We start from the raw sequence: 26,988 nt of genomic DNA on the forward strand, positions 1-26,988 counted from the left end.
AAAGCCTGTATGTGTTGTAAGCTCTTCCATCTAGGTTTGCGTACATATACTCTGTGATGTTCACACAACGGCAAAATTGCCTCACGAGACGTTTCTCAGAATGTATCCCCATCATTAAGCAGTACATGACTGTACTATGGAACTGCTAAAAGTATGTGGTTAACCCATTACATATGAACATAGAAAAATATCCAGGGTTTATTGCTTTGTGAAACAAGTAAAATGTAAAGCAATGTATATGGTAAAAGCTCATTTGGTTAAAAAGGAAAAAAAAATCCCTAAACTGTGTATACATCTGTTTGTGTATACATCTGTTTGTGTTTACATACACACTGATACACATTTAGAAGACAGAAGCAGTAGCTTTTGTTTCCAGTAGCTTTCTTTGGGGAATATTTGTAGTAACAGGTAGTAAGGTAATGGAACCTTCACTTTGTGATGTACTTCTGTAGTGTTTGAATTGTTTTACAATGAATTTTTAAAATTTCTTTTTCCTCGGGAACAATTCCAGAATAATAGGGCTATTAGCTGAAATAGTATGTTTAGTCTTTTTAAAAATTCCTTATATATTTTATGTGTGTATTGTTTAACTGGAAAGGTGACTTTGCCTTAGTCAATGTAAATGAATCCCCAAAATGGTAACAAGATTTGTGAGTCATTTGTTTTATTTTTAAACATTCACGGCTTAAAAATGACCTTAGCTTTCCAAAGTGAAAGAAATTTTTGTCAAGTATATTACATACACAAGTTTCCATTAATTCAGTAAACTGCATTCAGAAAGCAATATATTTGATAGTTAATTATTCCAAATGGTGCTGGCGATCAAAAGGGACACCCATTTGTAATGAAGGGAATCTGGGTAATGGTTCTCCTGAACAATGTTTGCTCAAGTGTGAGGATAGACGTAATTGATGAAATGAAAAGTTGCATATATCTTCCTCAGGCTTAGAAGGAGCAGCTTCTGAAAAGCTGAGAAAGCATTGTGAGGATTCAAGTAACTAAAGAGACATTGAGTGCGGGGATAAGATTTTAAATTTGATAATTTGAGGATAAATATTACATAAGCCACTAGAAATATGTGTTTTATATGTTGCATTCTTTTTGGGCATTTGTATGTACATATTGGGAAGAAATAATTCTTTTGTAATCCTTGCTGACTTAGTCTTTAAAATTTGGAATATAATTGCTGCTGGTATAGACGTTTTTTCCTACTAGGATTGCAGGAGAATTTATATCCAATGTGAATTTCTCAATCATGATTTGAAAAGTCTAATGTAATATAGCATATATTTCTGAAAAAAAAATTGTCCCCTGGCCCTTTTAGCACTTGTGCATCCCCCTACCACTTACAAAGCAAGATAGTCTTGTAGGTGTATTCGCTGTCTCAGTGTGCCGTGGGCCCGTTCTTGTGCTCCAGAGCTGTTGGTCTTGTTCTCCCATGTTGCTCAAAGGACACTGTGAGACAGTCTTTCTGTGGAGATCCAGACAGGAAGCTGGTCACAAATACCCTCTGCTCTGAGGCTTTAAAACCTTCTTTGGTTTCCTTTCACTCCCTAAGACCCTTCTTCCCCAGCCTATTTCCATCTCTGGGAGAAGGAAGGGAGCACACCCTGTATTGTTGGGTCTAAAATCTGGTCTATCTCCTCTGATCCCCTATAAATTCTGCCTTGGCCCAAGGAAGGCTTCCTTTTTTTTTTTGTCTTCCCTGTGTCTGAGACTCTGTCCTTACTTTATATTTTGCATCTTTCTTTTCTATTGCTGATAGAAGGATCCTGTTCTCAGTTTTATGTAGTTACAGGAAAGTTTTGTAAATGTGTTAAAAACTTTTCTGCCTTTAACTACCCAGCTCTTGCAGTTGAACCACATAGCTTTCAAGACTTGTCTTACTGCAGATATTAACAGAAATCTAATTTTATATTCAATGTTGTGGAATGACCTCTTATTCTAAGTGTTATCTTTCCCCCAGAGGAAATAAATGTCATTGATCCAGAAATGGCAAGGCTATGGGGAAAAAAAACTTAGGAAAGAAAAAACAATTAATCTTGAGTTACCATCTCCAATTATTATCTGGCTCTACTTTCTCTGGAGGGTAGAATGAATCTTAGTCATTCAGCCTTTAATTCCGTTCAATTCTCATGTCATCACATTTGTAGTTTCTACTGTTGGGCCAGATAAGCTCTGACTAGCCAGCATGGTAAAATTTCCAGAGTGGAATAAGCACAAGAATAGGAGTCTAAAATCCTGATGTCCCTCACCAGACTCGGCCTCTCTCTGTTTCAGTTTTCTAGTTATAAAATGAGTGTTTATTAGATGATTTTCTACTCTCCATTTTAATTGGGGGGGAAAGGGGTTTGAAGCTTTCAGAAATTCAAGTTGTCATTTGATATATGGTTTTGATGTTTCTAACATAAAGTAAAATAGTCTTAAGAAAATAAAATCATTTTAAAGAGTAGGAATTTTGACATGCACCAGAGAGTTCCAATTAATAGATATTCCTAGATGTCAAAAGTGTTGTTCTGTTTAGTCTTTCATTTCCTGTTCTGCATTGGCTTGTTGGTATGTGTCTTTTGAACATTAACTTTTACTGTCTGACATTTTCATGAAGCAGTTAAACTAGAGATAGTTTTTAATTAGTAAGACTGGATAGTTTACAGTAAGGGATATTTCAGTTCCTGTAAAGATTCTTCTCCACTGAGATGTTAATGCTTCTCTGCTCAAGTGTCGGGTGGCCCAACGTAATTGTGAAGTAATTGAGTTTAAAGTGAGATTCTCTAATAAGATTTAAGCCACTGCATTCCCATTAATGAAAGGTTTCTTTCCTTCCTCTTTCACAGAATAATTCTGTTAAGTACTTTGTTTTTTCTTTTTAATAGCGCATTTGGTTAATATGCTAAAGGTAAGATTTCTTGGGGAGGCAGGATGGAAGACATTGGGAAATGACGATTTATAAAAAGCCTGTTAACTTTAAATATGGACATTGGGAAGGAGGTGGAAATGTTGCTTATCTTAAACTTTTAGAAGTTTTTGTTGGAGCTTTGGGATTATAAAGCACTAAGGATTCTGAGTCCTGTCTTGGATCAGCTCTCCTTTTTACTTAGTAAGATATATGCATGAGGATCCACAGCAAAAGGGAGAGAAAGCACCATTTTATTGTTAATGTGGATTTATCTGAATATGCCAAATAGAACTCTGGTCTTGGGTTAGTAGTTTGAGACAGAGGCCTAAGGCTGGCTCCTTCTCCAGAACCCAATACTGTAGGTTATCCATGTGCCAGCTGCCTATATGGAGCAATGACCAAGAAGATGAGACGATAAATTTCAGTTCTGGAAAATGCTGGGCTCTCTTACCTCCATACTTACCTTTTAAAGTGGAAGGGCAAGAAGAGGGTGGAAAGAGGAAGTAAGAGCTTCCTTTCATATAAAAGTCCATGCTTGCTTTCTCCTTATACATTTCTAATGACAGAGTAATTGGCATGGGCTACTGTATTCTTAGAAATCTGAGAGCTGGCTTCTTTCACTTAGCATAATACCCTTTAGTGAAATAAGTCAGAGAAAGACAATTACCATATGACTTCAGTTATATGCAGAGTATAAAAAACAACAAATGAACAAATAAAACAGAAGCTCACTCATACATGCAGAAAACAAACTGATGGTTGCCAGAGGAGAGGGGGGTTGGGAGATGGGCAAAATAGGTGAAGGGGATTGAGAGGTGGAAACTTCCAGTTATAAAAATAAAGAGGTCATGGGGATGTAATGTACAGCATAGAGAATGGAGTTAATAATATTGTAATAACTTTGCATAGTGACAGATGATAACTAGACTTATCATGGTTATCATTTCGTAATATATATCAAATCACTATGATGTATACCTGAAACTAGTGTGATATTGTATGTCCGTTATACTTCAATTAAAAAAAAAGTCTGAGAACTGAGTTGTGACGTTCAAGAAAACGGAAGTATGACTAGGTTCTCAAAACGCTGAATTGCTCAAGACTTAAATGCCGTGTACAGTTTGGAGAGGTAATCCAGGGTGAAGGGTAAGAGAGGAAGGATTCTTTTGTAGCTGCATTGTCTGTGCCATCAGATAAGCAGTCAAACAAATGTATGTATATGTGTGAGGTATATTGTGCAGTGGATAAGCACTGTCTCTGTCTTTGACCAGCTCTTAAGAAATCCCATATGCATTTTAAATGATCCCAGTTTGGTCTGGTTTGAGACTTTTGAGGTCACTTAGATTTTTGTCTCTTCGTTAAAAAAAAAAAAATTGTCCTCATTCCTACATGAAGAAGAGGTCGAATTAATGTTATTAAAAAGGAGAGGGTGATTTGAAATCCAGCCTTATAAATATCATTTTCTTCTATTTTTTTATTGTGCTCGATTTACATAGCACAAACTTTTACCATTTAAACCATTTTCAAATGCACGGTTCCATGGCATTAAGTACATTCACATTGTTATGCAACCATCAGCACCGTCCATCTCCAGAGTTTTCTCATCTTCCCCTACTGACAGTCTGTACCCATTAAACACTAACTCCCTTTTCCTGTCTTTCCCATATAAAGATTATTTCTTAAAACATTTCCCCAATCATGGGGAATTTTTTAAAACATTTCCCCAAAACATGGCCCCTGCTAGTCCTCCCTAAACTAGTTCCCTGTAGTTGGAAGCCTTATATGGGACATTTGGGTTGCATATAGGGAAGATGATGTACTGGAAGAGGTCTGTACGTGAGTTAGGAGTTTTATATGGCTGTGTAGGCTCTATACAATAGGAGATCCAGCTTGAAGGGAAGATAACATAGATATACAAGTAGCAAAAATCCAGATTTAAAAAAAAATAGTTCCAAGTTAGCGTGATTTTGGATACAAATTATCACATAATTGTTGATTCTAGAAAATAGACCAAGCAAATAATGGAGCTCCAGTCGAGTAGGCCAATTGGAGACCAGAATGATCTGGAGCACTACTAGTTGGCAGCGTCGTAGAACACAGGAATAAAGATTCACTGATGAGAAATGACTTCTCAACTGAGCTATCAGAGATAAGAACACGAAATCAGAGGGACAGGATAACTAGTTACCTGTCAGAAAGGCTATATAATAAAAGTTGAATTGAGTTGAACAAATACCTAGGTATTATCTCCATCTTCTACTCTTTGCCACACTGGTGCGTGTGTGCACAGATACACACACACACACACACACACACACACACACACACACGCAGAGTAAAGCATTTTTTGGTTAGAGATGACATATATACCCCTTTCCTAGGGCAATGCTAAGCCTGTAGGTGGAGATAAGTTCATGATTCTTATGGTAGGGGCGAGGTACCAGAGCTTCATTTTTCTAATACTAAGACAAACGTTAGTGTGAAATTTGCACTGATGCTCCACACTCTGCTTAGTTTTTTGCTAAAATACAGGATCATGAAGAATCCAAGCATGCTGTCATTGAATAGAATTAAGAACATTGTAAAATTCTGCTTCTTAAACCTGAAATTCTTTCTCAGTATTTTAGCATAATAGTGATTTCTATGTCTGATCACATTTCTTCTATCAAGTTTTGGATAATCACTCTGGCCATTTTGATGAAACTCTGTGTTATGTTTTCCTCACACTCTGATCCACCAGGGATGGTCTGCTCACTATTTAATATGACATTGCTTTTTATCTGTTGGTTAATATAATTTATTGTTACTTCTTCTATTCCCAAGTTGCTTAGCACTGTGTACAAATACTAATAAGTTGGCTGATTAAGTCTTTCCATTCTACAGCATGCTCGATATTCTGAATTACCTGTGTCCTCATTTGGATTTAATCCTTCTTTTAAATTAGGAATGTACACTGAGTTCTCATTCTTTTTATAATAGGATTTTTTTTTTTCCCCTTCAGTACATTCTCTTGTGTATGCATTAGCATATCATGCATTAACTTTGAGTCTCTGCTTTGTAATTTTTTAACAGATATAGAGTTCTACTTTCTAATATCATTGGAGGATATAGGGGAGTAGGTTGCACTTGCAAAAACAATAGTTAGTAGAAAAATTATTTTTTATGCATACACGTATTATTCCATGACCAGGAAGCACCAACATTCTGGAAGAATTTATGGAGGGCAGGTACTAGAAAGATGACTTTTATAGTGGGGAGATTTTGAGGATACATAATAAAAAATTTAGGGATGTTTTTATGAGAATTTATGATGAACCAAGAAAGATCATGTGAGAACAGGCACCATTTTTCTTTTAGCTGAGATTTTAACTCTTTCCTGCTGCCTTTTACTTTTCTCCCTCTGACCTTTGGTCCATTCAATCAGAGCTTATCTCAATTTGTAACTAATTTAATTAAAAAATTAATACTAAGATATCCATGATAAATAGGCTTAACTGTCTCACGGTTATTTTTCTCCGAAATGTACAACTTGTTAAGTTAAAGTTGTTGAATGTATGAATTTGAAAGATTTTGATATTTTATTTGGTGTGAACTCCTGTTTTTCTGCTGTCTAAATCTTTGGTTATGAAGAGCTGTTTACACACAAGGGGACCTCAAGAAAGTGGTCCTTTTGGTTTGTAGTGGTAATACTTTTGAGATGAGCAAAATTGCTAATTTCTGTGATTGCAAAGGCCCTTAGAGATCAAGCACTTTTTATAAAATACCTTGATTGGTTTGTTATTTCATACAGGAATAGAGAGAGGAGAAATGAATGCTTTTTAGGTCAACTATGTGGAAATCATTATCATTTTGAAGTATATGCTTTAAATTTTTCATAGAATATATTCCCTATGCCTTAATAATCCTTTTGTACATGTGATAATGGTAAAAAAAAAACAACAACAACAACAACAAAAAAACTAGATACAACCCTAATTAAGTGCTTGTTAAACAGTGAAATTTTTTTCTCTATTCATGTATTGAGTTGTAGAGAAAAGTCCTTCAAGACTGTTTGTTTTGTGACATTGTCTACTAGCATAGAATGTCACATAAGGAGAAATATGCATTTATTTGCTGCACTTCTGATGATTGCTGTAGTTGAAATAATTTATTCCACATAATTTTATTTAGTGCTCTAGCCACTCTTCTTATATATTATGTAATTCTTAGCCTGGCATTGCCAAACAGACAGCTTTTTGCTAGTATAAAATACTCTGATTAGTTATGGCAGTCATATATTAATATTTGAATAGAAAAATAGCCTGTTTCTCACCCTGTCTATTTTCTTTGTAGTTTGGTACATACTCATTTATTTGTGTGCCTAGAAATATTAAAAGTGGGTTTGACAGATCAGATATGACTAAAGCTATTTATACAATTTAGGTTTTCAATACCAAAGCATTTACATTGATATTTTGCCAAGAGGGTATTGCTAACTTAAAAAATAATTCATTCGAAGTTTTTACTTTTTTCTGGGTATTCCATATCTTCTGCCTTCCAGCTGCCTAAATCTTTGAAACCATGTTATCCTATCACAGCCACCCAGTAGTAGTAACCCTCAGAAATCTATTTTCCTTTCACAGCCATTCGGCTCTTCTCCATCTCTGACCCTTGAGATTCCCAGGTACCTTCTATTCATCCTATATTGCTGAGTAAATGAACGTTATCCAAAGTTGCCACCATTTGAGAGCAGTAATAGGTGAATTCTTGACTTCTTTCTTTGGAACTGTAGTTTTTTCACCTAGCTTTAAATGCAGCTCATTCAGGAGACCAAACATTTCCCGTCCCTCCCTCAGGTCCATTCACCTTCCGACTCACTCTTCCACTGAAGATGTACAACCAGGGAAAATTCAATCAAGTGTACAGGCAAAACTTGGGGAGTTATCTTTTTCTTATGTGCCTGATTGTGGACTGTTTTCCTCATGCAGGTTCCTGGCCCCAGAGGCTGCTCTGAGCCTGTGGTGGTCAGAGCCCTTGTCTGGGTTCTGTTCAAAGCCAAACCGTGGGCAAGGAACTGGTATTCTCTGTGCTTAGGGCTCCTCATCAACTTCATATTTAAGGGCTGTTCTGCTTCTAAAATTTGGGCCCTATAAATTTTTGAGACTATTTATTAGCCTCTTTAAAACTCAGTAGTTAGAAAGCAAGAAGAAAAACCACTCTTATGCAAATCTCTAGTTTTCATATGTCTCCCTACTCCCACCTTTCATCCGTTTGAACATTGTGCTAGACCTCAGGTTTCATTTCCTAAATAATTGACTTATGCTTGCTTTATTTCTGCAGTTGAGTTCATTTTATTGGCTTCTCTGTGTCATAGAGAATGCTTACTTAATCACGTATACTTCCTTTTATCCTCTCAAGACTAGTGTAATAACAATCTAATGAACAAAAGGTATTTTATTGTTAACATGTAAAATTTAATAGCATTTGTGCTTAATGCATACCAGAAAAAAATTAAAATGCTTCATATTTTAAAAACATATTGTTGTAAAGTATATTTTACCAGGAAGTACCAATAAAAATAGAATAAACAATTATTAGTAGCATTTACTTAGTTAAAATATTCAATTATGGAAAGAAAAGAGTGGTATTTTATACCATTTGTGCCTCTACTAGCTAGTTATACATTTAGAGCTGCATATTCTAGGAATTTTTGCAGTGGTAAAATAATGTATGATAAAATTTATGTGGAATCTTATTCCTGAAAAAAGGTCACAATTTTAATCAATCTGATTAGAACATAATGGAAAATGAACTGGAATAAGATGTATAACCATGTTCCGTGGAATTATGATTTTTAATGGAAAATTTAGTATAAAGGAAAAGATTTTGAAAAGAGAGTCTTTATATAATTTTGCTGCTATTTTTGGCACTTTGAAAATAGAAAAGAATAAAGAGAAAATGTAATTAAAAAAGACTTTTTCAGTTTATGGCTCCCGGCAATATAGAAAGTTTTGCCATCTTTGACTTCATTCTGACATAAAACCTTTACAAAATGTGGCATATGCTGTGTTAGTGATCAGAACCAGTTTTGAACAGTGTTAATCTTCTCTCAGAAGAAGTGCAGCCTTACACAACATCTCTAGGGAGTAGGATTAAACACAGACCTCTGACGGCAAACAGGTAGATCACAAGTATAGATGACACTAATAATCGGACTTTATGATTCAGAGTTTCATCATTCTTGAGACAATCTAGTCTTTTAGTGAAAGTGTGTTTTGTACTAGCTTTAGAAGAGGAGTTCTACCAGTGATGGGGCATGAGTCTAAAATGTGCTCTCCTATCGCCTCCTCAGTTGTGGTTAGGCTCTGATTCTTGTCACTTACTTCTCTGTCACTGTGGAGAGCAGGGGAGGGTTACAAGAAGGTAATTATCACCTCATTTCGTTCTCACAGCTCCTTAGGCTGGTGTCCCCAGCCCATAGACATAAGCCCTAGTGCAGTTCAATGGCTGGTTCATGGCGGGGCCGGGGTGCAGGCCCAGTGTTGAGATTCCAAGCCCGAGTTCCCTGCAGGACCCTGCCTTCTCTCCCAGCTACTGTCTCAGGGGGATACTGTCAGCATGGGTGACTGAAACAGGATTTTGTGTAAAAAAAACAAAAAAACCCCTTTATTCCTACTGAACATCCTTCTTTTTTTGTATTCCTCTTTAATGCATCCTTCTAATTGTCCAAGGTTTAGATCCTGCTTTGTCAGTGACCTTTGCATAAACATTTTCACAGGTTTTACACTGATTTGAGGTAGTCCATTATCTGGCTGCAATTTTTTTTCAACATCACTTTTCATTACTTCTCAGTATGAAAGATTTTATCCAAATCAGTCTGTTTGGATAATAGACTGATTATCTGAGTTCATATCAATAAAAGCATATTCCTACTTTGTTCTTTTTTGAATCCTGCTGTTTGGCTTTTTAGAAAACTTCGCTTCTTCCTATCTCTTTGTCCGTATTCTCACTATTTCAGTTCCATCTTTTCTCAACCATCCTTTGACTATACGGTAGCAGAGAAGAGAGAAGAAAACCATAATTTCATGGCATTATGAGTGTGCTGATACATTAAACTCAGTGTGTAATTTGTCATTTTTATAAAAAGACAGAATTGGTTAAAATTGCTTCAGTCTCTGATTTGGAGGTTGAAGTAGTCAAGATTGCTTGGTAGATTTTTTCTTTTCAATGTGACATCTAACACATTTCACAACTAGTAGAAATAATATTGGAGTCAAAGTCTGGTGATTATTCTTTTATCAGGTTTGTTGCTTAAAGTTACTTACTCTGAGCATTATTTTTCTCATCATGGTTATAATGATAACAGTGGTAGTGGTATGACTATTATGAAAATTATACAAGAATGAGCGACAGCATGTGTTCAGTGCAGTGCCTAGTAGACATTCAATAAAGGTTACTTAAAATTTAAGATTACTAGTTTCTTTAGGTAGACTAGAAAATGTTTCAGAATATGAAAAGATATTGGTGTTGAGAAATATTTAAAAAATTAGAATATGCCCATTTCTTGAGGCTGAAGATAATAAAATATAATATATACATTTTCTAAAAAGTAGAGGATTGCTATTTGGTCAGATTAAGGAAAGGAGGTCCACTAACATGATTTTTATTAGCCTTGAAATTTGCCCTGAAATTAGTCTGAACATTTTAACCAATATAACAAAACAAGAAGGTTTAAGTATTGGGAATAAGGAGACTAATGTGTCATGACTTGCTGGTACCTGGAAAACCTGTGACAGTCCGTGGAATATCTAATAGGACTGGTACATGTATCTCCATTCCAGATTTCTCTTCTCCATATCTGTACATCCAGCTCCCTCTTGTTCCTGACCCCTGGATGTGCAAGAGTCCTCAAACTGAGCATGTTTAAAACTGGACTAGTTCAAGCCTGTTCCTATTTGTTGTTGAACTAAATAAAGAGCACCACCTTCATCTGCCTGATTGCTTAAACCTGAGTTCCCCCTTTATTCTTCTGTAGTGTGTAGGTTCATGCATACATATATATAAGGAGGCATACACACAGGCACACATACACAGATACATACATCCAACAGACATTTGTTGAGCACCTGCCATGTTCCAGACCTTATTCTTGCCATTAAGGATACAATGGTGAGCAAAATTTCTACCCCTAAGGGACTTGCTTTCTAATGGAGGAAGAGAGACAATAAAAAATTTATGATATGTTAAAGTGCTTTGGAGGAGAAAAAAGGGGCAGAGCGATGGTGATAGGGGATGATGAAGTGGGGGGAGTTGCTATTCTATATAAAGCAGTAAGGGAAGGCTTTTCCATTAAGGCTTAACAGGAAACTTTTGCTGCATCGTGGTGAAGAGACTGTGGTTGGTCAAGCCTGGAAGTGGGGAGACTAGTTGGAAAGCAGTTGTGATTCAGGTGAGAAAGAATTGTAGTCACAAGCAGGGAAGTAGTAGTAGTCAGGGAGAGGGTGAGAGGGCTCATTTTAATGATGGATTGGATGTGGTTGTGAAGGAAGTAGTGGAAAGACAGATGATTTCGAACTTTTTGACTTGAGCAGTTGAAACTAAAGCATTCCCGTTTTCTGAGATGAGGAAAACTGCTGGAAGAGCAGGTATGGAGGTGTCTGTGTTTTTGGTGTTGGACATGTTAGGTTGAATGTGCCCGTTAGACACCTAAGTAGAGATGCTGAGAGCAGGCAGTTTGACGTTCAAGTCTGGAACTCAGGAGATAGATCTGGGCTAGATTCTACTCTTGGGACTCATCCCATCTCTCTACCCCAGGTGACGGCACATTTGAATTACCGTTAACCCCCTTCTGACTTACCCTTCTACCATTACTTTTGCTACTGTTTCAAAAATTCACCTTTAAAAACTGGAGTTTTTCTTAAGATGCAATTCTTTTGATTTCTCTCACATGCTTAAACATTCAGTGGCTCCTTATTGCTTGTAGGATAAAATCTAGACTTCTCAATCCGACTTAAATGGTCTTGCATGATCTGGCGCCTGATTCAATTCTGAGGTCATTTTTTTCACTCGGTGATCTGTGCTCTTATTATTCTCAATTCATTCTGTGCCCTTCAAGTTCTTGCACCTTTAGACCTTTCACTGTCCTTCCATTTTCTGTGCCCTTTCTCCCATCTGCCCAAAACCTTCTCACCTGCCTAACTTACTTTCTTTTTCTAGCTTTTGCTTAGATATCATTCATTCCATGAAGACTGTCCCTGATAAGTGTGGGTTAGGAGCTCTTCTTTATTCTCCTGTGATTCTTACTGAAGCATCGCAGATATGTCTATGTATTGTAATAGCCATTTACTTTGCAATCATCTCTATTGGTCCTTAAATTCTGTGAGGCCAGGATGTCTCTACTTTTTGTATGTTTATTTGTTTTTTTGGTGAGGAAGTCTGGCCCCAAGCTAACTTCTGTTGACAATCTTCCTCTTTTTGCTTGAGGAAGATTGTTGCTAAGATAACATCTGTGCCACTGTTCCTCCATATTGTATGTAGGATGCCACCACAGCATGGCTTGATGAGTTGTGTCTAGGTCTGCGTCCAGGATCCGAGCCCACAAACCCTGGGCCACTGAAGCAGAGTGTGCAAACTTAACCACTGTGCCACCAGAATGGTCACAGGATGTTTCTATTTCTTTAGTGTTGTGTCTGTGTTCCCTGGCACAGTCCCTTTTAGTTGATGCTTAACCAATATTTCTTATTTGAATGAAAGGATGAATAAAATGGCTGATGATAAAATATATATGCAAAATTTAGCAAAGTTTCTATATTGCAGCAGTAACTCGTTAGGAAGTATGGGGGGGGGAGTAGAATTAACCAATCTCTAACCCCCACCCACAATGCTTAGTATAATTTAGACATAAATTACCTAACACTAACAGTAAATATGCAGGTTGTCTATGAAGAATACTGTGTTATGTTGAATAATTATAGACAAATGTCATTTCATGATTAGAAAGTTTGAAAATTGTCAACATATCAAATCTCTCAGTCTATTTACAAATGCCTTGCAATTCAAATATAATTCTAATGGATTTTATTTTTGGAACTTTTGAATTACTCAAATTCATGCAGAAAAATGAGTTAAAGTGAATTAAATTTAGAAAAGGAAGAATAATAATTCAAAAAACCAATTAATAAAATATATCATAAATCTGCAGTGCTGAAGATGGTGATAGTAGTTCAGGAGTAGTATATTGAACAATGGAACAGAAGTAGAAACCCAGAAAAGCACGTATAACATAAAAGTGTAATGTAGAGTCAGTTGAGAAAGATGGTTGATTATTCATAAAATGGTACAGAGATACTTAATTTTTTTAAAAAATTAAAATTTCATCTCTGCCTCACACTATGTACCAAAGCATATAATTATAATATGCATTTCTGATATAAAAGAAATGTAATTGTAATGTGCCATCTTATGTATGAAGATGCTTTTTGAAGTTTTTTTCCCCCTAGCCTTAGTGATTTATTTGTACATTGCTAACTGAACACTTTGCTCCATTGTTCTTTGTTATCAAGATCCTAATTTTGTAAAGATGACTGACTTTAATCAGAAGGGCTGTCCATGGACACAAAGGAGAGGACAGCTGAAATAGCCACAGTATTGGTTACAGCTGGTCACATGTTGTTTAGCATGACATATTTATTCTCTTATTTTTTATTTTTTTTTTTAACCAGGGATAGAGAGGTTAAATGCATTTGTTGATTTTAAAACACTCGTAATAAGCTGAGTATCAAAATTTGACTCTCTCTCCAAGATTTGGAAAGCAAATTGTAGACAGTCTACTCTTCTAGGTTCATATGAGCTATATTTTTAAATAAGCTTGGTATATGAGGTGTATCAAACATAAAACAGCTGTGTGTGTTTTTGTTTGGCTCTCTTGGAGCTAACTTCTTAACCTTTTCTAAATGTAAGTATATTTATTTTTATCATTGTGTCCTGTGTGCTCTTCAAATGAGCTAACTGCACTTATTCTCGCACCTGATGGTATTGGCTTCCATAGTGCACGTCAGTTTTTCTTTTTCTTGTTAGACCTTCAAATATTTACTCTTAGTTTTTCTTGCATAAGAGCCACCAGTGCCTATTTGGAATAGTTTGAGTCCTGGGATGTCTCTTTTATTATTTTTACGGTTATGTGATTTAAAAGATTTCTTTTTTCGAATTTTTGATGACAGAAAGGTCACATCCTGTCCTTTTTCAGTTGAATGCCATCCTGACCCTAACATGGATCTATCCTTTCTTTTTACAGAGAAAAGGGAAGAAGATGATTTTGAAAAGAAGAAAGCTATTAAGAAAAAAATTAAAGAACTTAAATTTCTAGATTCTAAAATTGCCCAGAACCTTTGTAAGTATCAAATTTTGGTATTATTAAGTTAGCAAAACACACTGGAGGTGGTTTCTGTTAATTATTTCATTTTATTTATGACTTATTTTTCATTTTATTTTATTATTAGTGTTTGCATAATAAATTCAAAGATAACTTTCCTTTAGGCAAATTTTGAGTTAAATTCTTCCAAAGATTAATGCATACTGGAAAATACAGCTAAGAAAAGGATTGAGAATGAAAATACGTCTCCTGTGACTGAAAAGAAAGCTGCCCTTTCTAGTCTCTTTTTTAAGTATAAAAATAAAGAATTAAGAATTTGGGTGATGACATCATATTTTGAAAAACAAAAATGGTGGTGTATTATTTTTTTTATTCCTCTGAATCTCTATTATTTGTAATACTTGATCACACACAAAGGAGGTTGGAATATTAATGGAAACAAGGATGATGAATAAAATGAATTCCATTGTCCCATCTGAGCAGTTCAAAGCCTTTCCTCAAAAGTACCGACTGGAAATATTTTAGATTTAATTACTGTTACAGGAGCTAAATACTCAGTGTTGAATTATCTTCCTGACTGAATTACTGTGGGAGAAGAGGGCAAATAGTTTTACTTCTAACTCATTTCTAACTGCATCTTAAATGCGTCAAAGATAGTTCTGCTTGGAACTGAGATAATATGTCTGTATATATTACTTTCTGATGGAGCAAGAGAGATGTAATGTGGAGAATCTAGAAGCATGAAGAGTTAACATGGCTTTTAGTCTGCTCTTCAATTACTATATGCCTCCAGTGAGCTTTTAACAAATATTGGAACAAAACAGTTCTTTAGTGAGAGGATAAAGATCCATGCTGTTAACGAAAGGGGCAGTTAAGTTAGATGCAATGTGTGCAGAAGGCAGAGTTGACATTCCTTTGGTGTGAGTTTTGGAACCACCTTCCTTTCATACCATGACAGAGGGCCATCCATTTTCTGCAGTGTAGGCCTGCTGGTATCCCCTGGATGGTGTGCAGACATTAATGCTATGGCCAATATGCGATTTTTTATTTCTGATCATAAGTTGGTTGCATGTTCCTATCTCTTTCAAGCTGGGTGTCACCATGTGACTTACTTGGACCAGTGTCACTGTAAGTGGAGATGAGGTCACTTTGGTGTGGAAGCATTTAATTGCTGGTGCGAGAAGCTCCAGTGCTCTTTCCCCTGCACCCAGAATGGCAGTTAGAATGGTGTCCATCACCCTGATGTGAGGATCATAGGAAACAGAGCCCTGTGTTTCTGATGTGTGATGGACGTGCAGTCTGAATTGGAGATAATTTTTTTTGTGTGCTTAAACCACTGAAATTTGGAGGATTGTTACATGATACATGTTACTTCAGGGAAGTTTCCCACCCAAAGGAACACTGTCTCAGCTCAAAGCATGATTAACTTAGATAATGTCTAAAAGCTCTGTACTCTGTCATCTGAAAGAGATGATTTTTTTCTTGAAAGATGTCCCTGACCTGCATTACGATTTGCCCGCCTTGAATCTAAACAGCCTTGTTAGGGGTCCTGCAGAAATACCATTTTGAATAGAATTCTTTTCAGATGGGTCAGTCATGTTAAGCTACTATCTAAATATCCATCTCAAAGTTGAATAATTGACTTGTTGGACAGGGTTCTTTAGTATTATTTATATGTTACGGAACATGTGCTCAATAGGATTTCAAATTTAATTGTAATAGTTAATAATTACTGGTGATCTTTTTGTGCTAGTTCTGCATTTGGCTCTTTAATCTTTACTACAGCCCTACCACCTAGTTGTAGCACTGATGTTACAGGTGGAGAATCTGGTGGGTGTAGCAATTCAGGGACTTAATAAGGCTGTTCATTTCGCAAATGGCCACTAGCTAAAGGGTATATCTATTCCTGTTTTGAGATAACAAAATTACGTTATCATAGAGAACAATACTGTGTGTCTTGTTTGCTTTAGCTAGAGGATATATATCCATTCATTTAATTGTTAAACATGTTTTAAAGTATAAGATCAAAAGGTCCAGAATTTATCCCCTGTCATATTATGATGTAATCCATTCTAGAATTATTCTTGCCCTTTCTTATTGTAACAAGTGTTATAATTTAAGCTTTAAGAAGCTTTAGCAGCCTATAATCTTTACTGTAATTATAGTCTGATTCACGGCTGGTTTTTGTCTCTGAAATTCGGAGTCTTTTGAGATATACTGAATATATCTCATACGTTGACTCTATCTTGTCACTTAGAAATCGAAGATACTTTCTCTTAACTGAAATGGTCTGTAGAATTGTGAAGAAAGGATCTAAAATTCACTGATTTGTTTACCTATTTCAAGGTGGGTTAAGTTGCCTATATTATGCACTCGTAGAGGTTTTGGCACAGATTCTGGAGTCAGCATAAAAGATTAGAATTCCAGCCGTTCTAGGATCAAGAGATGGCTCGGCAGTTGTACAAGCTTCATGTGCTTTACCAGACTTTTTGTAGTGGGTATTAGAGCTGTAAAGGGAGGAACCCTGGAATCGATGAATTAATGTAAAGGTTTAAATATTTATAAGTTCCCTTGCAGAAAACATGTGTGAGTGGTTACAAAATTTGCACGCTTTGCACTCCTTCACTGAACTCCAAGCTTCCCACTGGGGTCGATATCATCACATTTTGAAGGATAAGATGCATGTTAGTAAAAAGATTCACTTTAATGGGTCTTTTCGAGGCTTTGAATGATTATCTCATATTATTCTCAGAAACTTTTAAATATTTTTTTTTTAAAAAAGGTTTTTGCTTGTGTTCTGAATTGTGTGTTATACATTAGGCCATTTTCAACACTTCTGTAAATCTTTTTGCCCTAGTGTTACAGCAAAGGTTTTCTAAAGAACTTATTCATAAACTATGTAAAACATAGTTCACTCTTCATGTGTTATTTGTTGCTATGTTAATTATACATCTTATTTATGTTTATTCTCAATATTTATTTACTTACTTAATTGTATAAATGAGATGATACAGTTTTTTTATCTGCGAAGTTAAGGGGTCCCTAAGACCACTCTTAGGTTTGGTGATTTGTTAGAAGGACTCACAGAACCTCCTGCAAGCTGTTTTACTCCTGGTTATGGTTTATTACAGTAAAACAATACAGGTTAAAACCAGCCAAAAGAAGAGGCATGTGGGGCAGAATCCAGGAAAGTTCCAAGCATGAAGTTTACAGTTGTCCTCTCCCAGTGAAGCAAGCCATGGACAGCACTAGCTTGTGTGTGTGACAACACTCACAGATTATTGCCCATCAGGGAAGCTCACCCAGGCCTTGGTGTCCAGAGTTTTTACTGTACACCAGTAAAACCATTTACTGATGGTTGAACCCCTGCTTGACTGACCTCAGTTTCCAACCCCTCCAGAGGTCAAGCTAATACTGTGTGACCCAACACCCCCACCATAAATCACATTGTTAGCATAGACTGCTTGGTGTGGCCCTGTGCCCCCCAGTAAACAAAGACACTCTTATCAGGCAGGACATTCTAAGGGCTTAGAGAGTACCTCACAGGGGCGAGACCTTAGTTGGGTAAACGTAATGCTTTACCATAGAGTATGCCAGCTATTTTTCCCAGTCCATTTTGTTTTCATATTATTCATTTAAAATTATTTTAATTATATTATGACATATATTACCCATGAGAGAATATATCAAATACATGATATGATTTAATGATATAAATCAAACACCTGTAGCCAAAAAAATGGAACATTACTAATACTTTAGAGACTTATATATGACCGTTTCCAGTCTTTTCCCCTTTCTTGTGAGAATTAACCTTATCCTGAATCATGGGTGAAATATTTCCTTCCTTTTCTTTATAGTTTGACCAACCATGTACATGTTCCTAAACAATAAGCTGTTTGGTGTTTCTTTTTTTCTTTCTTTTTTGGCTGAGGAAGATTCACCCTGAGCCAACATCTGGTGCCAATTTTCCTCTTTTTGTATGTGAGCCACTGCTACAGCATGGCCACTGACAGACGAGTGCTATAGGTCCGTGACTGGGAACCTGAGCCCTGAAGCAGTGTGCGCTGAACTTAACCACTAGGCCATTGGGGCTGGCCCTCAGTTGTTTGGTTTTGACTTTGAATTTTACATAAATAAAATCATACCATGTTAATGTATCTACCTGTAGGATATTCATTCTCATTGCAGTTTAGTTTAACATTCTTTGAATATTATACTTTATTCATTCAACCCTTGGTTGATGTTTGGGTTGTTTCCCATTTTTTGGTGGTACCAAGGCAGGTCGTGGTAAACTATGGCCCTTAGGCTAAATCTTATCCACTGCCTATGTTTTTAAACATGATTTTATTAGAACTTACGGCATTTGTTTACGTATTCTTTATGGCTGCTTTGTGCTACAGTAGCAGAGTTATTGTGACAGAGAATGCATGGCTCACAAAACCTAAAATATTTACTCTGTCGCCCTTTGCAGAAGAGGTTTGGTGACCCCTGCTCTAAAGTCTATACCTGATCTGTGTTTGGACCAGTTTATTCTCCCACCATTAGTGCTCCCACTCGAAACCTCACCAGGGCTTAGTGTTGTACAGGAATCTAGTGTGGCTTTTTAAAAAGTTTATCATGTTTGAGGGTTGTTAAGCTTCCTTGTTCTCATAATTTGTCTTTCTCTAATTCTGGAAAATTCTCTGACATTTTCTGTTTAAATATGCTTCTTTCCTGTTCTTATTGTGATTTCCTTTTGAAACTTCAAGTAGACATTTCCTAGGTATCCTTACTCATCTTCTGTGTCTCTTAACCTATTTTTCCATCTCCTTGTCTTTGTGTTTTGGGTACCTTCTTTGCCAATGTCTTTTACGTCATCAATTTTCTCTTTATCTAATGTCTAATCCCTATGTTGAGTTTTCAATTTCAGTAGTTTAATATATATATATATTTTTTTTTTTTTCTAAAAGTTCTTTTTTTCTCCCTCAAATCTTCTTGTTTCATTTTAATAATGTCTTTTTCTCCCCCTGGCCGATAATTCAAACTTTTCTTTCATTTAAAAAAATAATTATTTCATTTTCTCCCAGGATTTCTGCTTTCCTTCCTTTTAGGACAGCTTAGAAATGCTTTTAAGATTAAAAATAGGGACTGGCTCTGTGTCCTAGGGGTTAAGTTCAGTGCACTCCATTTTGGTGGCTAGATCCAGTTCCTGGGTGCGGACCTACACCACTCGTCAGTGGCCATGCTGTGGCTGTGACCCACAAACAAAATAGAGGAAGATGGGCAACAGATGTTAGCTCAGGGCAAATCTTCCTCAGGAAAAAAAAAAGATTAAAAAAAATTTTTTTTTAAAGATATTTCAAAGGTTTCTCTCTAGTTTGCCATACTGCCTGAGATATAAAACTATCATTTATTTCTCTTGCAATTGGTATGTTATGCCTCAGAGTATTCTGTCTTTTTTATCTTTCTATTTTCTGTGTTTTGTTATTGTATCTATAGAGTGGTTTCTTGAGTGAAAATCATTGTTTCTCAAAGTGAATCAATAATTTCAAGGATTCTGATTAATGTTACTCATCTTACTAACTTTACAATCCAGATACATCTTACCAATTTGCCTTCTCAATTTGCTTACTCCTGAGGTTGAACGTATTACATTATTCTTTTCCTTATTCTTTTTGTTGAGTTTACATACATTTTTCTCACTTTTGTATTTGGACCTCATGGTGCTATAAATGAAGGCAAAAAAATGCTCTGAATTTTGAGGCAAGTTTGTTCCCCCAGCATCCTTGCTTTTCACTTGTTTTAAGTGCTTTGACATTAGTGATTTTCCTTTTATGTTGTCAGATAATTGGTCTTTTCACACGGTTTCTGATGATTTTTATGGTTAAGAAGTTCCCTAATCATAAATGAGCTAATTTGCCACGTTAAATTTCTTTTAGTATTCCTTTTTGTTAATATTTACATTTAATTCTACAGTCACATGCAAGTTTTGTACGTGGTGTACAGATTTAGGTTGTATTCTCTCCCCATCAATTACTTATTATCTTGATCACATAGTTAATATATTTTTATGCTCTCGTGTCTACTACAGGGTTATCCTTTTATAATTCCATTAATCTCTGTCTATTACAATATCATTTAGAGCCTTAATTTCATCTTGTTCTTGGGATATTCAGGATTATACCTGTCTATAATTTCTAGCACTGTTATCACATATTTATGACGGTTTGAGTTCAGAAATGTGTGAATGAAGCTGGTGATAAGAATACAAACACCACCCTCGTTATTCATCTGTAGATGAGACATGGTATCCTCAGGAATCAGGAAGACAGTTTATTCCAGGAAAAAGGCAGATCATATTTTCTGAGTCTTTTGAAAAAAATATCTTTATGTGAAAATTTCTACAGGCAAAATGACATAAGTTCAGCATATAAATTAGTGGGCTATTGGTAGCATGTTCTGAGGGTGTTTGAGAAGTTTCATCTCTCACTGGAGAGAAGAAATATACTAGTAGAATTTGGGGGAAACAGCATTAAATCTAATGCTGTGAAAATATCCGTATATGCCTCGGTAGTTTTTGAGAAGATATTATGTTTTAACACTAGATATATGAAGTACCAAAAAGAAAATGTAAATAATGTTGGAATTCTCAGTAATAGCGTATTATCCCATCTAATCCATTTGGATAGTTTTGCATGAAAATTTGTATTTTCATATTCGATATTTAAGCTTTACTTACATGCAAAGGCTATTTCTCTGGCATATTGTCTACAATATTTTTGAACAGTGAAGTGCTATTATTGCTTGCAAAAGTCTTAATGTACTGCTTAGCAGTTTTCTTAAAATATTTTTTGAACTATTTAGTGGGGCTGGGAGATATTCTACAAGCTAATAACACATGTTTAGACATATATGCACATATTGGGGCTTTATGGTTCTTGTCGTTCCAGATACTAAACATACTTTTTTTTTTTAAATCACATGAAAACTGGCACCATTTCTATGATAGGCTCATAGCTAAGTGTTAAAAATCAACCTCAGGACCAGCATAATAATATAGGACTATTGTTTAAACACTAGTTCTAAAACTAGAGAAGGATATAGTATGTACTAATGAAAGTTTCTCACACAGTAATTATATGTTTAAAATCTCTCATCTTATGAATTATTTTTAATTTTACATATAGAACTATATCTCAAATTCTTTTCTTACCTTATACTCTTTTCCCCCCCTCTTAGCAATTTTCCTGAGCTCTTTTCGGGTGCCATATGAGGAAATCAAAATGATGATATTGGAAGTGGATGAAACACAGTTGGCAGAGTCTATGATTCAGGTAAAAAACAGGCAGAGAGCTTAAATTCCAATATTTCATTGCAAGCTTCTCATTAAATAGAAATCTGTAAGTGAAGCAAAATTCTTAAACCAAATCATTCAACTGGAAAATCATTGCTGCATAATTAGTTTTAGCATAACTTCTGCGTTGCCAGGAGATGAAACTCTGCATCTTCTCTTAACTGCAAACTAAATATAATGCTATCAAAATGATTACATTTCAATTATTTTAAATGACTGTTTCTGAAAGGCAGATTGTTTAATTTTACATATATGTTTTTGTTTTTGCTACAGTTAAGACTAGTAATACGTTAATTTAAACTTATTTGTGTATTTTAGAGCATGTTTTTCTTAGGCTTATATGTCATGTAAAGGTGTATTATTATTTGGTATAGAAAATTGAGGGAGTTTTCTCTTTAGACTTACCTCTATTAACAACTCTTACTTGAGTCATTTGTGTTCCTATAAATACTAGAAGTTGTTTGCGTAGTATTCTGAATTCATTCACAAGGCTGGAGGATTTTTTAAATGGTTTCTACTCACAGTGCTATTTAAGGAATCCTAGTGTGGTGCCAGAGTTATTCACTGAATTCCACATAAGGTGTCCATAATGTGTATTTTGGTAAACTTGAAGTTGGAGAATCAAACCACAAATTATATAGTGAGAGAACATTATCTTCAGTTTACTCTCTTCAACAAATGATTAAAATTTTTCTAGACATTTTAGTCCATCAATAAATGGTATCCTTAAAAGTTGTTCTTGGTTTTGCCTCTCCTATCTTGTTTTCTAATATGGTGGTCATAGAATCCTGTTAGTGATTTGTTGTGAGTCTCTGAGACTTCTAAACCACCTAATTCAACCACTCTTCTTTCAGCATTTTTTTCTCCAGCAGTTTCTTTTTCCTAGGTTTTTGTCTGTCTTATTGTTGACTGTGTATGTGCCCTGTTGTTGGGAATAGATTCCAAATTCCTTAAAGAAAATTTTTCTATTTAATACATGTTTGTATTTTTTATAATACGTTTATTAAATGTTTATGGAGTAGCTTTTAACTTGATCCATGAATGTTTTGGATCGTGTGGCTTTTGTTGTACAGAGGTGGGGAAACAGTGTTTGCATTTTTAAATACATGTCCAAAGAACATTCAGCTTCATATAATTTATTCATATATTAGTTTTCTCTTACTTCTATAACAATTTGCCACAAATGTAGTGGCTTAAAGTAACACGAATTTATTTATTTTTATTTTTTATTTATTATTTTTTTGGTTAGGAGGATTGGCCTAGAGCTAACATCTGTTGCCAACCTTTCTCTTTTTGCTTGAGGAAGATTGTCACTAAGCTAACATCTGTGTCAATCTTACTCTATTTTGTATGTGGGATGCTGCCACAGCATGGCTTGATGAGTGGTGTTGTAGGTCTGTGCCTGGGATCAAAACCTGTGAACCCCAGGCCGCCGAAGTGGAGCATGTGAACTTAACCACTATGCCACTGGACTGGCCCCAACACAAATTTATCATCTTACATTTCTGTAGAACAAAAGTCTGGCATGGTCTTTACTGTGCTAAAGTCAGGGTGTTGGTAGCCTTGCACTCCTTTCCACAGGTTTTAGGGAAGAGTCTGCTTCTCTGTCTTTCCTATCTCCTCATGGCTGCCCACATTCCTTGGCTCGTGGACACTGCCCTTCATCTCCCAAGCCAGCAATGTTGGATGTCTCTGTTCCTTTCTTTCATAGTCATATCTTCCTCTCTCTCTATGGCTCTGTTTCCCTGTTCTACTTTTAAGGATATTTGTGATTACATTGGATACATCCAGACAATCCAGGAAAATCTCCCTATTTTAAGGTCAGCTCTTAGAAACCTTAATTCCATCTGTAACCTTAACTCCCTTTGCCACCAAATCTAATATTTTAATAGGTTCTGGACATCTTGAGGGAGGTTGGGTCATTATTCTGCCTACAACACTTAATAAATATTAAATCGATTTTATGAAAATAAAAATCTTTGGATATATGCAAAGTGTTCATATATTCATTTAAAAAGAAGAATTTCATGCTGTTTGAAGTCCTATTTTTAGTTTTAAAAATATGTTCCTAATTGTAGAATGAAGAACTTCCTATTTTTTTGAACAGGGCGTGGAAAAAGCATTACTTTGTAATAATTATCATTTTAGTAATTTGGCTTTGTTCACTGTCATTTTATTTTGGCGTATTTGGTTATTGATTTATATATAACAAGATTTCAGTAGTATGCCATTTTTGATGTCATTTTCCCTCCTCATTCTTTACCCATTTACCTTTGTCACATCAGTCGTCGTCGTCTTTTTTTCTTTTTGGTGAGGAAGATTGGCCCTGAACTGACATGTGTTGCCGATCTTCCTCTTTGTGTTTGAAGAAGATTGTACCAGAGCAAACATCTGTGCCAGTCTTCCTCCATTTTGTACATGGGATGCCACCACAGCATGGCTTGATGAGCAGTGTGTGTGTCCACACTTGGGATCCGAACCCACAGCACTGGTCCGCCAAAGCAGAGGACGCGAACTTAACCACTACAGCACTGGGCTGGCCCGGCCCCACATCAGGGTTCTATTAATTAATTCATTTAGCAAATATTTTCTTGTGCCCTCCTTGCACAGGCATTGTATTAGGCTCAATTAGACGTAGACTTTACCTTTTTGGAATTTATAGTTTGGCAAGGGAGGTGACATTTACATATAGAATTATAACGCAAGATAAATATGGCTATATTAAAGTTGTTTTAGAACTAGATAAGGTGCTAGGTGTGTGAATGTGTGGAGGGAAGGGTACTGAGAGATTAAATATGGTGTGGATATAGAAAAGGGCAGAGGGATTGTGTGGGTAATGTAGCGAGGAGCAATTATTCTGGCAGTAGTAATACCTTGAGCTGTGAGGGAAAAGCTGGGTGTGTGGGGGCAGCTATGACGAGTTTAGTCTGATAAGACCTTAGGATTTGTGATGGGATGGGAGACTTGGCAAAGGGAGAGACAAAGGAAGGTTGGGCCTGTACTCTTACAAAGCACTATAGTTTTATTACTTTAGGAAGCAGAAATAACGAAGTGAAAAATTAATAAATTTCTGATGAAAGTCTAAAAGTTAATTATATATTAACTAAAAATATTCAAAGGGATTTGATGGTCATCCAAAAGAATGCTGAAGACATTCAGAGGCCCAGTGTAATAAATAACTCAAATAATCCAGTTGTCAACTAGAATGATAAAAAGAAAACATAACCAAGTCTTTTGGTCTCAGGCAATTTTATGTGGGAAATCATATATCAGTGATGTTTTTATTCAGTTGGTAGCATTAATAGTGAATAATTTTTTAGGGATAATCTTAAATTGCCACTTTTTCTTGTTTGTTTGTTTTTGGCCAGTCAACCAAGTTTTTATCCAAAGGTACACAGTGAGTTAAAAACTTGTTCTTTGATCTAACTACTTTGATATGTAATGTTCTCTAACAGCATTTTTAACTAATAACACCTTTGGGGGATTTTTTTCCCCCATAAATTTATATAGCATGATGTAGGCTTAATTATAGTTTGTACTTGCCCCTTGGGCTTGTAGAGAATATACTGATGCTATAATCTGAGTTTGTAAGCACCAAATACTCTTTTTTTTTCTTAACTTTAATATCAATACACTAACTTGTTATAACACTATTAGAGTCAATTATATTTTGATACAGAAGTTCCATATAGACTTTATCCAAGGGACGGTTTAAACGTTTGTTTTAACAGAAAAGCATAATTCTCTGTGTTCCCTTGGTCTTTCTCCATTGGAGGGTTTTTTGGGTCTAAGTGTGTGATTTGGGAAAGCCTATGCATGGACAAAGGAGCAAGAACAACCAAATGAACCCGTGGTTTGTGGACTGCAAATGCTGCAGGCAAAAGGATGTTACAGCCCAAAGGATCTCTTTGTATGCTTTTATCTGCAAAGTATATCATTCTGTGTCTTCAATGCCTTTTCAGATTTTCTTTCACATCAGAAAATTTACTTTGTCTTTGTTTTAGAGAGAACTTCATTTTTATTATTAAAACCATAATCGTGTTGGTTAGGTCTTGCAAGCACTGTCATTAAAATTCCCTTGATTTCTTTTCTATTCTTTCCCTTGCCTTTTAGTAGCAATATGATGATTTCTTTTATCCCCCTGAGTGAAGTGTTAAAATATATTTGGCTTTGCCTGAAATTTCTGACATTTAATTCCTTAAAGCTGAAATGTAATTGATCACATTTATCCAGGTGAGAAAGCTGTTCCTTTGGTATAGGTTGAATTCTTCTTTCTCAATTATGTAGCTAATCAAATAAACATTCAGTAGTGCTTGATTTGAATATATAATAACTCTGGATAGAGAAGAGGAAATTGCTTTCAAGATGCAGAGACTGTAGCTTATGGCTTAGTATAAGGGAGGTTACCTAGAAATAATACTACAGATTAACTTCTTCACTGCTTTCCTTCCCATAGTTTATTGATAAATTTTCCTAGAACTCAAACACATTAAGTGAAGATATTTTCTTTTGGTTTTAATTTTTAGAACTTAATAAAGCATCTTCCTGATCAAGAACAATTAAATTCATTGTCTCAGTTCAAGAGTGACTATAACAACTTATGTGAACCCGAGCAGTTTGCTGTCGTGGTGAGTACTGTCTCTCAGAGGGAACTCTCTTTGGAGGGGATTTTTTATACTGTGCAAAAGCAGGGGAAAGACAATGCCCCACCTTGTCACATTATTATTACTCACAAACCTTTAATGTCCATCTTGCTTTTTTTTTAAACCTAAGGATATTTATGGGAAATTCTCTTGATTTAAAATATATATTGAAACTCTAGCCTTAAATTAAGTCCAAGGGGCTTTTAAAAACTATAAACATGATTTTTTATATTCTCCGTTTAATGTCAAAATGTAAAATGAAAACTGTATTCCTTGTGACTAGAGAGTATATTTATGATTTATACTAGAGCTCTGTATTCCAGCATATTGTGAAAGTAGCTTCAGTTTCTCATCCTAATCACTCAGTTCAGTTCATCTCATATTTTAGACTCTGAAATTAGAAATATAGTCTCTTTCTTGGCAATGAGGGTGAAAAATGAATACGTTTAAAAAAAATCTTTGAGACACCTTGATAATCATCTTTTTCCAGCCTCCTGTTTTATAGACGTTGAGGTCTGAAGAGGTGAAAAGACTTGCCAGTGTTATATATTAGCTGTGTTGCAACTTAAAATTAAGATTTTTATCAAGCTTGCTTTCTCCTGCTTGTTCCCCCTATCATTAAATTATCATTTTGAGGTTGGTTACACTGAGTCATCATGACTATACTTTAAAATAGTGTTGTTTTATTTTTATATAAGATTTTTTTCCCTTTCATCTTCAATTATATTATAACTGACCTCCAGGGATGTGATGGAGCTGTATT

The 26,988-nt window shown here is 35.6% G+C and overlaps 1 protein-coding gene across 1 annotated transcript in view; it reads left to right on the forward strand.

Annotated features, from left to right (window-relative positions):
• Nucleotides 1-26,988, forward strand: part of DIAPH3 (diaphanous related formin 3) — a 482,479-nt gene that overhangs the window by 211,990 nt on the left and 243,501 nt on the right. Inside the window, exons 18-20 of the mRNA XM_046664521.1 lie at nt 14,169-14,264; nt 21,468-21,562; nt 26,109-26,210. Of these exons, the coding sequence (XP_046520477.1) occupies nt 14,169-14,264; nt 21,468-21,562; nt 26,109-26,210 (293 nt within the window). The remainder of the gene's footprint in view (nt 1-14,168; nt 14,265-21,467; nt 21,563-26,108; nt 26,211-26,988) is intronic.

Source organism: Equus quagga, chromosome 6 (assembly GCF_021613505.1).
Source record: "Equus quagga isolate Etosha38 chromosome 6, UCLA_HA_Equagga_1.0, whole genome shotgun sequence".
Lineage (NCBI taxonomy): Eukaryota > Metazoa > Chordata > Mammalia > Perissodactyla > Equidae > Equus > Equus quagga.